This window comes from Orycteropus afer, unplaced genomic scaffold (assembly GCF_000298275.1).
Source record: "Orycteropus afer afer isolate SDZICR_OR568_19922 unplaced genomic scaffold, OryAfe1.0 scaffold00104, whole genome shotgun sequence".
Taxonomy (NCBI): Eukaryota; Metazoa; Chordata; class Mammalia; order Tubulidentata; family Orycteropodidae; genus Orycteropus; species Orycteropus afer.
In genome coordinates this window covers 5,100,730-5,117,730 of record NW_006921691.1, presented here as the reverse complement: position 1 = coordinate 5,117,730, position 17,001 = coordinate 5,100,730, and the positions used below count along the sequence as shown (strand labels likewise).

Here is a 17,001-nt window from a genome sequence, read left to right as displayed (position 1 = left end):
TTTTGTTTAGTAGATAAGAAAGCTGAGGCCCTAGCAGAGTGATTAACCTATACAGACTATTAAGTGATGAGCCCACGATGCAAACATAGTACTAATAGAGACCAAAACCACCCTTTTCCACGGCAGTGCACTACCTCCCAAAGTTCCCTAAAAAGGGAAACTGGTCAACTTCTAAAATTTCAAAAGACTGTTAAAACCAATGGTCTTAGTGTGACACAAGAAAGAAAAAACCCACCCTCACAAGTGGACATGAACATTTCCAGGGATAAATCATTTATCTCCTTGCCCATGCCTTTTCTAAAGTTCCCTCAGGATTTTCCAGATATTAGTGTTGGCCTAAAAAATCTCTTAGCCTCACTCTTCTGAGTTGGACTTGAGGTTATAGAGAGGATCTGTGCAAACTGCAAAATTATCCTCAGCCCAGGCATTTCCTGTGGTCACATGTAAGCTAAAGTTACTCTGCAGATTATAGTCCACACCAATGTATCTGGAGAACCCAGACAATCTTTATCCACCAAACCAGAGAGTTTCTGGAATGCATCCAAATGCCCAATTCACCCTCAGAACTTACCTCACCTTCCTGGGATCCTATAAAAAGAAAAGGGATGAGATCAGGACTCTCAGACCAGCCCTGCTAACAATAATAACGCTGGGAAGACAGTGAATGGATTCCAGAGGTGTTGAGAGTGAGAGCAGTTTTCCCAGCCTTCCTTTCCCTGGTGTGGCTCGGTTTAAAACCCCTTCTAGAAAGTAACAAGTTACAACTTGGTTCTTTCAAGTCAGATCTTTAAAAAAAATAATTCTTATTCTAATGTTTTGAAAGACCTAATTGTCAAAATTATTGAAGAAAAAACAAGCCTTTTCTCTCAACACATTGGAAGCACTCGGGCAGGTAGAGAGGCAGAGACAGACAGAGACAGACACAGAGAGCGAGAGAAAAAGACTGAAAGAGAAAAAAAATACACTCTTCTGAGGACAACAACTTTCCCTCGAATCTTTCCGTGTTCTCATTCTATTTACAGTAGCACAAAGTAGCCTCTAAAACTACACGTGTTTATATTTCAACACTAAAGACTCTCATATGTAAATACCTTTCTCTGCCCTTGCTGCCCCCAAGCTACCAAGTAGATACTCAGTCATGTGTGGTGTGTGGACTTTGGTGTGATTAGATTCAATCAACAATTCCTTTCTTTCTCCATGCAATTCCCCAAGGCCTAAAGCAAGTTAGTTTACATAAAAGAAAAACTGGCAAAATAAGAAGGAGAAAATAAACTAACATGCTACACAACACCATGATAGAACTGAAAGACCTCAAATAAAGTGGCAGGACTTTGAAGAGCTCAATGCAGGTGAACCGAGACAAAACTAGAAACAAAACTATTGAGGAAGATGCCCATGTAGGTCATCCTCACAAGGAATTCTTTAAATAATTCAAATACTTTATAATCTTATGCAAAGACACTGGCACACACCACAAAAGATTTGTATACTTCAAAGTCCTGATGTGCTCAAGTTGCCCAGTGCCTATCTCTAAAGCTACAGGTGGTTTTGCCCCCTAAATAAAAAAAAAGTAATTAAGTTCTATATAGACAAGGAACTACGCTGGCAAAATAGAGAATTCTCCATTGATATGTAAATCCTTTGACTTATTTTTTTTCTGTGTCCATAACAAGAATACTGCAAATTAATGAATGAATAAATGATGAAAACCAAGAACTGCCTGGTAGTTCTCCAAATTTTCTGGGTTTCTGCTGACTGGGGAATCAACTTAATTTCTGAGTTCTGTTCTGTTATCCTAACTATGGGCCACCTTCAGGAAGGTGGGCATGAATGAGATCTTCATATGGGATTTATTAAAATTCGTAACCACGACTCCTCATTGTCAGGGACTTAGGAGTCTCAAGGTGGTGAGGGAGTTCTAGGTATTTATTCCAAATCGAATGTAAAGGTACTCAGCTTCTACGTGACCTCCATGGGAAGAACAAATCAGTTCTTGCTGCTGTTCTTAGGTGCCGTCCAGATGGCTCTGACTCATAGAGACTCTATGTACCACAGAACAAAACAATGTCCGGTCCTGTGTCATCTTCACAATCCTTGCTATGCTTAAGCCCATTGTAACAGCTACTGTGTCAATCCACCTTGTTCAGGGTTTTGTTCTTTTCACTGACCCTCTATTTTACCAATCATGATATCCTTCTCCAGAGAATGGTCTTTTCTGATGACATGACCAAAGTAGGTGAGACAAAGTCTGGCCATTCTCCCTAAGGAGCATTCTGGTTGTACTTCCTCCAAAACAGATTTGTTCGTTTTTCTGGTAGTCCATGGTGTATTCAGTATTCTTTGCCAACACCACAATTTAAAGGCATCAAACTTTCTCAGTCTTGTATATTCAGAGTTCAACTTTCACATGCATATCAAACCAAAAAAAACAAACACACTGCTGTTGATTTGGATCCAACTCATAGCAACCTCTCCTTGGGTTTCCGAGGCAGTATCACTACAGAAGTATATTGCCCAACCTTCCTTCCAAGGAGTGGCTGGTGGGCTTGAACCACCAGCCCTCTGGTTAGCAGTCAAATGCTTTAGGCAACATGCCAAGATGACACCCTTGCTCCTTAATGCTTTAAAGACGTGTTGTGTAGCAGATTTGCCCAGTGCAATACAACATTGGTTTCTTGACTGCTGCTTCCATAGGTGTCAATTGTGGATCCTGGTAAAATGAAATCCCTGACAACTTCAATCTTCTTGCCATTTATTGTGATGTTGCTTATTGATCCAGCTGTGAGGATTTGCATCTTCTTTATGCTGAGGTTTAATCCATACTAAAGACTGATTTTCTGATTTTCCTCAATAAGTGCTTCAAGTCATCTTCACTTTCAGCAAGGAAGATTGTGTCATCTACATATCACAGGTTGTTAAAGAGTCTTCTCCAACCCTGATGCTGTGTTCTTCTTCATATAATCCAGCTTCTTGGATTATTTCCTCAGCATACAGATTTCATTAAAAAAAAAAAAAAAACACTACCAATGAGTTGATTTCAACTCATAGCAACCCACACTGGGTTTCCAAGACTATAAATCTTTACTGAAGTAGATTGCCTCATCTTCTTCCCACAGAGTAGCTAGTAGGTTTGAACTGCCAACCTTCTGGTTAGCAGCCAAATGCCTTACCCACTACGCCACCAGAGCTCCTTAAATTGAATAAGTATGGTGAAAGGATACAACCCTGATTTTAAAACATGTAGTATTCCCCTTGTTCTGTTCAAACAACTGCCTCTTGGTCTGTGTACATGGTCCTCATAAGAAAAATTAAGTGTTCTAGAATTCTCATTCTTTGCAATTTTAACCAAAATTGTTTATGATCCACACAGTCGAGTGCCTTTGCATAGTCAATAAAACACAGGTAAACATCTTTCTTGTATTCTTTGCTTTCAGCCAAGATCCATCTGACATCAGCAATGCTATCCCTCATTTTATGTCCTCTTCTGAATCCAGCTTGAATTTCTGCAAGTTCCTTGTCAGTATACTGCTGCAATCATTTTTTAATTATCTTCAGCAAAATTTTACTTGTGTGTGATATTAATGATATTGTTTGATAATTTCCACATTCTGTTGGATCAGTTTTCTTTGAAATGGGCACAAATACAGATCTCTTCCAGTCAGTTGGTCAGATAGCTGTCTTCCAAATTTCTTGGCATAAGCAAGTAAACACCTCCCATGCTGTATCTGTTTGTTGAAACATTTCCATGGGTATTCCATCAATTCCTGGAACCTTGTGTTTAGCTAATTTCTTCAGTGCAGCTTGGACTTCTTCCTTCAATATCATTGGTTCCTGATCATATGCTACCTCCTGAAATGATTGAATATTGAACAATTCTTTTGGAACAGTAACTCTATGTATTCCTTCAATTTTCTTTTGATGCTTCCTGCATCATTCCATATTTTGCCCATAGAATTCTTCAATAATACAATTCAAGGATTAAATTTTTTTCTTCAATTCTTTCAGGTTGAGAAATGCTGAGAGTGTTCTTCCCTTTTGTTTTTCTAATGCCAGGTCTTTGCACATTTCATTATAATATTTGATTTTGTTTTCTTGAGCCACCCTTTCTGTTCAGTTCTTTCATCATTTTTTCCATTTGCTTTAGCTACTCTCCATTCAAGAGCACATTTCCGAGTCTCTTCTGACATCCATGTTTGTCTTTTCTTCCTTTATGCATTTTAAATTACATTTTGCTTTCTTCATGTATGATGTTCTTGATGTCATCCCACAATTCATCTGGTCTTCGGTCATTGGTGTTCAATTCATCAAATCTATTCTTCAGATGGTCTCTAAATTTAAGTGGGATATAATCAAGGTTGTACTTTGGCTCTCATGGACTTGTTTACATTTTCTTCAGTTTCAGCTAGAACTTGCATAGGAGCAACTGATGATCTGTTCCACAGTCACCTCCTTGCCTTGTTTTGACTGATACTGAGTTTCTCCATTGTCTATTTCCAAGTTGTTGTTGTTATGTGCCGTCGAGTCAAACCCGACTCATAGCGACCCCTCCTTGGGTTTCTGAGGCAGTATCACTATGGAAGTAGGATTGCCCAACCTTCCTTCCGAAGTATATTCCATCTGGTGAGGTCCAGTGTATAGTTGCCATGTATGTTGTTGGAGAAAGGTATTTGCAATGAATATGTCATTGGTCTTGAAAAATTCTATCATTTCAGAATGCAAAAGTTGGTAAAAATCTTCAATTTCTTCCTCTTTGGCTTTAGAGTAAGAAGCTCTGGTGGCACAGTGGATAAGGCATTTGGCCGCTAACCAGAAGGTCAGCAGTTCAAACCCACTAGCTGCTCTACAGAGAAAGATAGGGTAATCGACTTCTATAAAGTTTTACAGCCTCTGAAACCCAACGGGGGATGCTATGAGTCAGAACCAACTGGATGGCATTAAGTTTGACTTCAGTGGTTGGTGAGTGAATTTGCATAATAGTAGTATGAACTGGTCTTTCCTGTTGTTGTTGTTGTTATGTGCTGTCGAGTCGGACCCGACTCATAGCGACCCTTCCTTGTGTTTCCGAGGCAGTATATCACTAACAAAGTAGATTGCCCCATCTTCCTTCTGAGGAGTGGCTGGTAGGTTTGAACCACCAGCCTTCTGGTTAGCAGTCAAGTGCCTTAGGCATTACATCTTCCCTGTAGGCATATGAATATTATCCTATCACTGACAGCACTGTACTTCAGGATAGGTCTTGAAACATTCTTTTTCATGATGAATGTGACACCATTCCTCTTTAATTTTACATTCCTGGCATAGCAGACTATATGATTGTCTGATTCCAATATGCCCCAAACCAGTCCATTTCAGCTCATTAATGCCTAAGAAATCTATCTTCATGCATTCCATTTCATTTTTGATAACTTCCAGTTTCCCTAGATCCATACTTTGTACATTCCATGTTCCAATCTTTAATGAATCTTTACAGTTGTTTCTTCCCTTTTAAAGTTGTGCTTCATCAGCAAATGGAGGTCCTGAAAGCTTTTCTCCATCCACATCATTAAGATTGACTCTACTGTGAGGAGGCAGTTCTTCCCCAGTCATAATTTGAGTGCCTTCCAACCTGAGAGGCTCATCTTCTGGCACTAAAAACAAATCACTAGCTTATTCTACATCCCAAACCCACAAGCACTAGTTCAGTCTTACCTCCATAATGTGTATCGGCTTATCATCAGAGAGCAAAGAGAGCCTCTTTGAAAGCAAATGATAGCTTTTGTTAACATGCTCAGGTAGCATATTCCCCTACAGTCTTCAAATTTCACAGATGAGCCATGAGGCTCATCACTACAGGAAAGAAGGAAAAATTCAGAACATCTTGGTTTTGACTCTCAAAGATGACTTTCCTGATTCCTTTTATAATACATTAGCCCTAATAGCCATGTATATCATCCCTTAATTAAAAATTTAATTAATTCCTGAAAATCTTGCCACTAAGTCAAACACTATTAAATGAAAAAGAGAATTTTCATCAAACTAATTGGAGAAAAATTGCAATGAATTCCATCCCAATCCAAGATGTTCAAACAATTTTTACAAGTATAAAAAATAACAATTGAGCAATGAAAATAAGTTAATACAAGTAATAATTTGAAAGGTAATATAACAAAGGTTAATTGTAGTTATTTGTTTTTCCTCTTTTCTGTACCAATGTTTTTTTGGGAATTTGGGGCCTGATTATCAAAACGCACTTAAATATAAAACTGTAGCCAAGAAAAATGTTTAAGACAAGCGGGAAAAAAAAATAATTTATGAAAAGTTAATTAAACACTAAAGTGCTTCAAAGCTTGCAGAAATAGTACACATCCTTCAATAGACTCAAAAGAAGTTGGTGATGCTCCCTCTTCATCTCTCTTTTTTAATGCATGTACACAAAGAAAAGCATTTGGAGGTTATTCAAAGGTAGGACGCAATTCAGATTTCTAGATTTTATTCTGACTTGCTGTGTGAAGTAAATTGATGTTTCCTTTCCTTAAACTATGAAGTTCAAATGTATACTATTTATATTTAGCTCATTTATTTAGTGTGTTGTGGGGTTTAAAAAAAAAAAAAAAAAACTGTCCTTATACCCCTCCCCAAAAAAAGATGAATTATCCAAAATGTGAAATAATTTTTCAAGAGTCATTGAGGTCAAAAGTCCTTAATTTCACAGATGAATTAAATCTGTATGTCCCTTGACAGAAAGAGAGCAAGACCTTCTCTAAATTCCTTTAGTTCTCATCTCATCCAAACCCAGGCCTAGAGGAAGAGCCCATGAGATATTAACCAAAACCAAACCAAACTTACTGCCATCAAGTCGAATCTGACTCATAGCGACCCCTCCTTGGGTTTCCAAAGCGGTATCACTACAGAAGTAGATTGCCCAACCGTCCTTCCAAGGAGTGGCTGGTGGGTTTCAACATCCAGCCTTCTAGTTAGCAGTCAAATGCCTTAGGCACTACGCCACCAGAGCTCCTATTAGGTAAGGGATTTCTCAGACCCATAATGCTAGGAAGAAGAGAAACCACATCCTTTTCATTCCATAATAATTGTAGAAAAAACATTGTTCCACATCCTACTTTGGCAAGTAGCGACTGTGATCTTAAAAGCTTGCAAGCAGCTATCTAGAAGCATCAATGGGTCTCTCTTCATCCAGAGCAAAGTAGAATGAAGAAAACCAAAGATGGATGGAAACAATTAGTCCAAGGGACTGTACACCATATGATCCTCAGTCTCTATGTCTATGAGACCAGAAGAACTAGATGATGCCTGGCTACCACTGACAACCACTCAGAGGGGGATCTATGTAGGAGATCCTGGATAGAGTGGGAAAACAATGTAGAACAAAACTCAAAATCATTTGGTGGGGAGAAGGACCAGGTTTGCTGGTTTGATGAAGCCTGGTGGAACCCCTGAGAGTATGGCCCTTAGCTGTCCTTCAGGTCTGGAACTGAACTCACTCCTGTGGCTTCCAGCCTAATAAAAGATAGGCACATGAGCTGAACATTTATATCAGGTAGATACACTCCTTGGAGGGGTCAATCATGGGAGAACAGAAGGACTGTATATGCACAGGGAGACAGCTCGGGGGGCAGGAGTGCATGGAGGGAAGGACATAGGGAAGAAGTGGCTATAGGGAAGAAGTGGGAGGAGAGCTGTTGCATTATGGGAGATTGCAATCAATGTCATGAGACAAAGTGTATGTGAACTACTGTATGGAAAATGAATTTGCTCTGTAAACTTTCACTCAAATCCCAATAAAAATAAAAATAAACTCAAGGAAAGGCTTATACATGGAAGGAAACTTTCTTTGTTGGTTACTAGGGATGAGAGGGGAGGAGAGGGACAATTCCTAGATAGGTTAGAATGAATGAATGTATGAATGAATATATATATAGATATAGATAGATAGATAGATGGAGCTTGATGGCATATAGTGTCTAAGACATTTGACTGCTAACCAGAAGACTGGGCAATCTACTTCCATAGTGATACCATCTGGGAAATTCAGAACTAGACTCATGAATTTATTCTGTAAACTTTCACCCAAATCACAAAATTAAAAAAAGAAAGAGTATAAATAGACTACCAAACATAATTCAAAATGCACCAACAGCAGAAGAGAAGCCAGATGATTGGGACCTTCTAAAAATTAAATGTTTATGTGCTTCCAAAGACTTCTCCAAAAGAGTCAAAAGAGAACCTACAGATTGGGAAAAAATATTTGGTAATAACATATCTGACAAGGGACTTATCTCTAGAATTTATAGAACACTCCAACACCTCAATAACAAAAAGACAAACAATCCAATTAAAAAATGGGCAGAAGACATGAATAGACACTTCACCAAGGAGGATATTCAAGCGGCCAACAAACATATGAAGAAATGCTCATGATCATTAGCTATTAGAGAGATGAAAATCAAAACAACAATGAGATACCATCTTGCTCCAGCACTAGTAGCAAAGTTCAACAAGACAGAAAATAACAAATGCTGGCGAGGTTGTGGAGAGATTGGGACTCTCATACACTGCTGGTGGGACTGTAAAATGGTACAACCATTGTGGAAAGCAGTATGGCGATTCCTTCAAAAGTTGGAAATACAAATGCCATTTGACCCAGCCATCACATTACTAGGTATATACCCTAAAGAAGTGAGAGCCATAACAAGAACAGATATATGCACGCCGATGTTCATTGCAGCACTATTTACAATAGCCAAAACTTGGAAACAACCTAGATGTCCAACAACTGAGGAATGGATAACCAAACTTTGGTACATTCACACAATGGAATACTATGCAACGCTAAAGAATAATGTAGAATCTGCAAAACACCGCATAACGTGGATGAACTTGGAGGACATTATGCTGAGCGAAATAAGTCAGTCACAAAAGGACAAATATTGTATTAGTCCATTATTGTGAAAGTTAAGGAAAGGTTTATATATTGGAGGACATTTTCTTTGTTGGTTACCAGAGGTGGGAGGGAAGGGGAGGGAATGCTGTTGGATAGATAGAGATAAATATTGATTTGGGTGAAGAGAAGGGCAATGTACCAAATGTGAGTGACCAATATGGCAGCATTGAGGATGAGAAAGACAGAGAGAGTTACATGGGCAGTACAAACAACAAATGTGAACCCCTTTGCAAATACAATACTGAGTTGTCAATGAAAGCAAACATGGGTATAGGGACGGATAGATGGGTGAACAAGCTAAACAATTATGTATGTCTAAATGGAGAGTGTATCCAAGATCATATACAGGGTTGGCAGACAATGGGCCTCTCAGGGTGCAGAAGAGTATGAAGGGATGGACACTGGGAGGAGGTGGCTGTGGGGAGGAAGTGGGAGGGGAGCTGCTGCATTGTAAATTTTGGTCAATGACATGAGACAAAGTGTATGTGAACTGCTGTATGAAAAGTGAATTTACTCTGTAAATCTTCACCCAAATCCTAATAAAAAAAAAAAAAAGAAAGAAAGAAAGAATAATAGAGAAAGAAAAAAGTGGGAGAAGAAAGGGAGGAGAGAAGTGATTCCCTGCTTACGAAGAAAAGTGTTAACTAGGCCAGGGTTCCTCTGAGGATGGATGGGCTTTTCTTGCTTCTTTCTGGGGCTCATAAGGACAGCACCTTGTAGACTGCCACACCACCATGAAGACAGTCACCTCAAAGCACACTTGGTGATAGAGAGAGGTGAGGCAGGAGGGCCAGGGCCAGCTTTCTTGGGCTGCTCTCAGTTGCCCAAATGTTGCAAAATAATCCCTAAATTTCCATAGGCCTCTGAGAGGGGCAGGAAGTGGCTGACTTGAACACGCATAGCCTGCCATAGGGCCCATTATAGTATGGAGGAAGGGGCCCAATGGTAAATGAAGTACACGGGTCAGTGGCCAATGGCAGAAATTCCAAAGTTTCTTAAGTGTAAGGGCCTCAGTGAGGCCAAATCAGTGAATACATATTTCCAGGTCCTGAAAGACCAGGGAGAGGATTCCAGCTCTTTGGTTATAGATTTTATTACACCCGGTAATAAAATAGTCATGCCTCAGGGAAGGGATTAGAATAGCTGGTCCACAACAAACACAAGGAGGGTCCAAGAAGGCATCACATGGATTGAAGGATCCTTCCTCTCCCTATGTATCCTCACCAGGCAATCACATTCGATACCACCTCAGCAAAGACGAAGGAGCTATGGTGGTATAGTGGTTAAAGCACTTGGCTGATTACCGAAAGGTCAGTGATTCACACCCACCAGCTGCTCCAAGGAAGAAAGATTACACAGTCTGCTTCCATAAAGATTTCTAGCCTTGGAAACCCAGTGGGGATCACCGTAAGTCACAACTGAGTTGAGGGGAGTGAATTTGGTTTGGAGTTTGGAAAAGAAGAGGAAGAAGAAGAAATCTGGAAGATTGGATATTTTACTTAAAGAGAATGAGCATTTACTAAAAATGACTATATTACTGCATGCGACCAAGTTTTCTATATTAGACTGAAATATACCGTTACCCCTCCTCCACCCTACAAGACAAGGACTGAGTACTGTGTCAGTCAATTTGTGCCACAATTCACTTTCAATTTTCACTGCCTGCTTTCTGTGACCCAGCCATGGAGATGAGAAAATAGGTCAGCCAGTCACAGCCTTCAAGGAATTCAGTGTCTTAAGGTGACAGACAAGCAACAACAGCTGCAATATGGTACTGAGAGAGGCTATCTTTGAAAAATCCAGAGTGTGTGGCACAGAGAATGAAAGGATGAAATCTGAGGGGATTCAGGGAAAGCTTCCCTGAAAAGGAACTTGAAGCTGCATCTTAAAGAGCAAGTTGGGGTTTCCTGGAGAAAAGTGGGAGAAATATCCCCGAACCCATTAGAATAAAAATAAAAGTGGGTAGAAGGAGATTTATTGGAGACATGTGAGGGCAGCTCACAGAAATGAAAGAAGAATTTAGATCTAAGTCTTGAGAGGGAGGGAGGAGAGCAGGACCTTATGGCTCAATTTTGCTTCTCTTGGCATGATTATACTTTTTCCTCCTACTGAAAACTGGCTTCTTCCAGCTAATGGTTTTCACTCAGTCCCCCACAGCATTGCCACCCAAAAGGAAGCTCTCTCCCTCCAAACTCTAGTTTGAACACTCCCAAGGAAGGACTTTGGTTGGCCAAGATTGGGTCACATGTTTTATCCTGGGCCAATTGCTGTGGCCAGGCAGGAGAAGTGCTATGACTGGCACAGTCTGGGTGGGATGCCCCTCCCACTGAGCCCAGAGAGGCAAGGTCACATGAAAAGGGGTGGCATCATTTGGACCCACAGCCAGAGCAGTGAGAGAGTCACTCCCTAAAGAATGTGAACTCTGTGCAGAGAAGAAGGATACTAGGCAGACAAAACTAGTTGTCTAGATCAACATAGCAGCTCCCAAGGACATCTGGCATCACCTGACATTTCCAAACCTCTATGGGCTGGTGGGGGGAGCTAGCTCTGGTAGCACAGTGGTTAAGGCACTTGACTGCTAACCAGAAGGCTTATGGTTCAAACCCACCAGCCACTCCTCAGAAGGAAGATGGGGCAATCTACTTCCGTAGTGATACTGCCTCAGAAACCCAAGGAGAGGTCGATATGAGTCAGGTCCGACTCCACGGCACATAACAACAACAACAATGCGCTGGCGGTTCAAACCCACCACCCACTTCTCGAAGGAAGGTTGGGCAATCTACTTTCGTTGTGGTAATGCCTTGGAAACCCAAAGACGGGTCTCTATGAGTTAGAGATGACTGGAGGGCCCATAACAACAACAACATGGATCAAAAGTCCACAAGGCTGGGCTATTTTTCATTACTTTGTTACACTGTGTGTATGTCTTACTGCACATGTTCTTAGAGGTACCACCCTGCACGTTAAAACCCCATCAGTTACTCATAGTCTACTGTAAAGACAAACACTGCTTTCATGATCCAGCTTGAACTAATTGATCTCTTTGCCTTGAACTTCTGCAGTAATTTGTCCTGAACTCTTCAATGGAATTTACTGCTTTCTACTACATGTAATTAATGTAACTGAATAAACAATCATTAGTCCTTCCCCCAAAAAAGTAGCGCAGAGATGGAGAGGTGAGGGGACATGTGGGATAGGATTCTAAACAGAAGGATTAAAAAATGTCAATATTTTTCCATCCCATCTACATAGATTAATGGAGAAAGATACCTTTCCAGAGAATGTGCGCTGGCCCAGATAAAGGGGGGAAAAAAGTCTATTTAGAAAATTTGGCAAGGTGTTTGTTTAACTACAGGAAGCCACAAGGAATACTTAGGCCTGTTGCTTGGCAAAGTGCTTGTAATGGGCACACAAAGGTAGGCCTCAAGGCAAAGTCTGAAATTGAAATTGCTGTGCATGAGATTAAACACTATCTTTATTGTGAGCCAAGAAAATCTTAGCAGGTTATGTTACCTTTAGGAAAATGTTTCTCTTCCTTAATATGGATTCCTCTAGTGACTCATTCCTGGTATTCATGCCCCTTTGGGGGAATTTCAGGACTGAACACACCCATGCACACATGCGCATAGGGGTGTGGATATGTGTGTACTTAATGAAGCTTCACAAAAGCAAGGAAGTGAGGAAGGGAATAGAGGAAGAGTAAGGAAGCCCGTGAGATAAAAGTAGCTCAACTTCAGAAATTATCATTAAACCTTCTGAAATGTCTTCATTACAGGCATCTAAATACTTTCTATGTCAGAGATTATTGCTCAGATTATGTACCTGTCCTCAATCCATTGATTGAGCTCATGACAAAAGCTGAAATAGTGGTCTTGTGATTCTCGTCTCCATTCCCAGCACTCTCAACTCTCTCACTTCATCTCTATCTTTCTCTGTTGCGATAAACCTGTTAGCTTTCCAGGACACACGGGAGGCACTCCCACCCCAACGTTTTCCCAGTTTGTCCCACCTATTCCTCTCCTCAGCCATTTAGCCAAGGCTCCAGTCATCTGCCCCAAACCTGGAGTGTACATCAGTATTGTTTATGTGTAGGTATGGGTGCCACTCCTCGGAAGGAAGGTTGGGCAATCCTACTTCCGTAGTGATACTGCCTCGGAAACCCAAGGAGGGGTCACTATGAGTCGGGGCCGACTCGACGGCACATAACAACAACAACAACAACAACATGGGTGTACCAAGACATACGACAATTCCTTCAGGGTTTCGACTAGCACCTCTAGTCAAAGATTCACCAAGGAGAGGGGGAAGCTAAGATGGTGAGAAACAATGAACCTTTTGAACACAAAGCAGTGACTGACTGAAGTTCACCATCTCTTACCTCTATTAGGTGGTAGTGAAACATACTGGGCAGAAGTAAACCTCTGGAGTCCAGTGTCCTGGATCTAGGCCTCACTCTGCCATTTATTAGCTCTCACCTTGGGCAACTCATTTCTCCTTTCTGAGTCGTACAGTCCCCAAGACAAAAATGAGGATGACTCTCATATCTAATTTACCAGATAATGAACATGAAGCACTTTATACACTATGTCATTCATTCCTCTCCCTTCCATATTCTACCCTGGTTACTCTGCCCTGCATTGCCTATTATGGCTTTAGAGATATCTTTAAAACTATCTAAGCCTCAGTTTCCTCATCTGTAAAACAGATTTAATATCTAGTATTTTAAGAATCACATCATTTATGAAAAGTACCTACTATAGTTTAGTAAATGGTAGTTACTATTATTGATAAAGTGTCACATAAACATTAGTTATTTTGATTATGACTACAGATAATCTGGTCCTATCTAAGCTTCCCAAGGTTGTCAAGCTTTCTGATGAGCATTGCCTTCTGTGGCAAAAGTACACTTGCTTTGTACAAGGCAGGGGGAAGCACTTCTTGACACTTTGTCATTACAGAAGTATATGAGCTGGGAAAGCAAAGAAGAAGAGAAGTTGCTAAAGTGGATGAAAGGCACAAAGAAATGGCTGGTCCTGATGATTTATAGTAAAGTGTACATTTTAAAGGCTGAATGGTAATTATGGAAACCTTAGGAAAGCTTCAATCCCTATATATATATATATATATATATATATATATATAATTTCTTGGTTGAATGTACTGAAAGCAACAAAACAAAACTCCAGGCATTCCTGGAGCTCATGAAGCGGAACAGTCATGAATTCTGGCCCATTCCAATCATTAACCACTAGGCTCCCAGTACAGTGTGTCCTACAGCTGCCCATGAAATAGAAAAGGGAAATTTTTAAGAACTTCAAGAATACATTTTGGTCAGCTTGCTTTTAATCATTTTTAAGCTTTACTTACAGCATACTTCTATCTAGATCATGATTATTTTCAAGAGCACTGCTTCCTAAACACATCATTTTCTCTTGCCTTCTAATGGCATGAGAAAAGGAGCTCTGGTGGTACAGTGGATAAGGCATTTGACTTCTGATCAGAAGGTCAGGGTTTCAAACCCACTGACTATTCATAGGAGGAAGATGAGGCAATCTACTTCCATAAAGATTTATAGCCTTGGAAACCCAATGGGGGTCACTATGAGTTGGAATTGACTCAATAGCAGTGGGTTAGATATTTTTTATTTGAAAAATAATACTGGGTTTCTGCTAAATCAAGTTTTCCTCTTATAACTAGTTTTATTATTATTATTATTACCAAATCCCTTCTTCATATTTTCACATCACTCTCTAAATAAACCAGTAGAATAAGTGTGTTTCTATCAAAAAAAAAAAAAAAAAAAAATTATAACAAGGACATGATGGGATATTAAAAAGAAAAGAGATGCTTGATGCCAAATATTACTCTTATGGTAACCACAAAGAATATTCTAAAAAATATATACTCAAAAGGAAACAAATGAATCAAAATGGTGCATGACCAAAAATAAAGTAGGAGCTCTGGTAGTGTAATGCCTAAGGCACTTGACTGCTAACCAGAAGTCTGATGGTTCAAACCCACCAGCCACTCCTCGGAAGGAAGGTTGGGCAATCTACTACAGTAGTGATACTGCCTCGGAAACCCAAGGAGGGGTCACTATGAGTCGGGTCGGGTCTGACTCAATGGCACATAACAACAACAACAACAAAAGTAGGCAGTATTAGAGGCAATGAGGGACACACAGAAAACAAACAGCAAAATGGCAGAAGTCCTTCCTTATCAGTAATTACTTTAAATATAAATGAATTAAACTCTCCAATCAAAATACAGAATGAGTAAGAAAACATGATCCAATTATATGTTGTTTATAAGAAACCTACTTTAGATACAAAAACACAAAATGTTTGAAAGGAAACCACACCACCAAACTCACTGCCATCAAGTCGGTCTGACTCATAGCGACCCCTCCTTGGGCTTCTGAGGCAGTATCACTACAGAAGTAGATTGCCCAATCTTCCTTCCAAGGAATGGCTGGTGGGTTTGAACCTCCAGCCTTCTGGTTAGCAGTCATATGCCTCAGGCAGGGGTCACTATGACTCGGCATCAACTCGACGGCAGTGAGTTTGGTTTGGTTTGAGAAATGGTCCTTCGTTCTCTGACAGTGAAGGACTCTGCTTACATGGTGATTACTGCTAATAAACTTTTCTAATATATAACTGTAAACCCTGGAGATACACAGCCTTTCTCATTGAAAGCAATTAAAAAAAAAAAAAATCTGTTCCTTATAACACCTATAAAATCATCAAAATGACATAAAACAGAAAGAACCATTTTCTTAGATGTAAAACATTCAAAAAAAATTAAACCATATTTGAAAAACAAAACACACAAGCAGCAGAAACCAAGTATCAAAGCCCACAAGAATTGGACATGTTTGAACCAACAAGATACTTTATTGTCAAGGTAACTCCAAGGTAACCCTGATGAAGTGAATCCAAAACATTTACCTTCTACTATGTTTTTTAACAGGATTACACATGTATAATATAACACAAAGTTAGCTTGAAAGTGAAAGGAAAATAAGACAAATAAGTAGGTTTACCTCAGAAGTTTATATGTAAAGTATTTATATAGAATTTTATAAAGACGTGTACAAGCATATACTTCATCAGAGAACAGTCTGGCAGAGAAACAAGGAAAAGAAAGGTAAGAGTACAAAGATGTTTGTTTTGTCTCCTTGGAGGGGAGATAAAAGATATTTTGATCTACCTTGTTTTGATGCCCTTCGTCGAATCCTCATTTTGGGAAAGGAAGGCCACGAGTAGTTGAAAGGGGAGTCTGAGTCAGAGTCCATCTTTGTGTTTTGGTGAAATCAACAGATGAAACAGCCGCAGTTCAGGAAGAACACCGGGTGTCCCAGCCAGGAGGCAAGTCTCCCCGTGTGATGTAAAAGGAAGGAATGAGGCTGGATGAAATAGCTCGCAAACACCGGAGAGGGAGAGGCAGTAAATGTTTTGCTTCCTTCAGGCGTTCAGGCATGTAGACGGAGAAGGAGGCTGTAAATATTAAAGCCAAACTAGGGAAGTGGAAGAGGGAGAGAGAGGGAGCTAAGCGTCAGGCTGATACATCGCAGTCCAGTTATTCAAAAGGTCATTGGGAGCAAATGAATCATTAACTCCCCTCTCCATGTTGCTGGAAATGGAAATGAAGAAAGGAAGAAAGTGGGAATTGAAGGAAAGCTGCCTGTGATTCCAGAAAAGCCTCCAAATACCAGCACTTGTTTTGCTCTGGAGGTAGAGTATTGTTTCCCAGAAAAGCCACCCAATGCAGTGTCAGATACAGGCTGAGGTTTATGTGTGTGGACAGCCAGAAAGTGCGGTACGCAGACAAATAAAGGACATCATCCTCAGAGTAGGGAACTTGCCAGAACAATCTATTCTTTCATACCATTGGCAGTTTGGGCAGCTTTTTGGATCAAAGAGCCAAAACACCTCCAATACTTTATTTGACAATTCAGTCTCTTCATCGTTTTAAGCTTAGAATAATGGAAGCTTTAACTTTTATACAAAATTATACTTATCTTTTGAGATGTGTTAGCAGCATAACTGGCACATTTTTCTTAA

The 17,001-nt window shown here is 40.1% G+C and overlaps 1 protein-coding gene across 1 annotated transcript in view; it reads right to left on the bottom strand.

The window, feature by feature from the left end:
• The window catches only part of ARHGEF28 (Rho guanine nucleotide exchange factor 28), a 223,182-nt gene extending 206,950 nt beyond the window's left edge, over window positions 1-16,232 (bottom strand). The window contains exon 1 of the mRNA XM_042781320.1: window positions 16,148-16,232. Coding sequence (XP_042637254.1) covers window positions 16,148-16,232 — 85 coding nt within the window. The remainder of the gene's footprint in view (window positions 1-16,147) is intronic.
• Window positions 16,233-17,001: the final 769 nt, after the last annotated feature.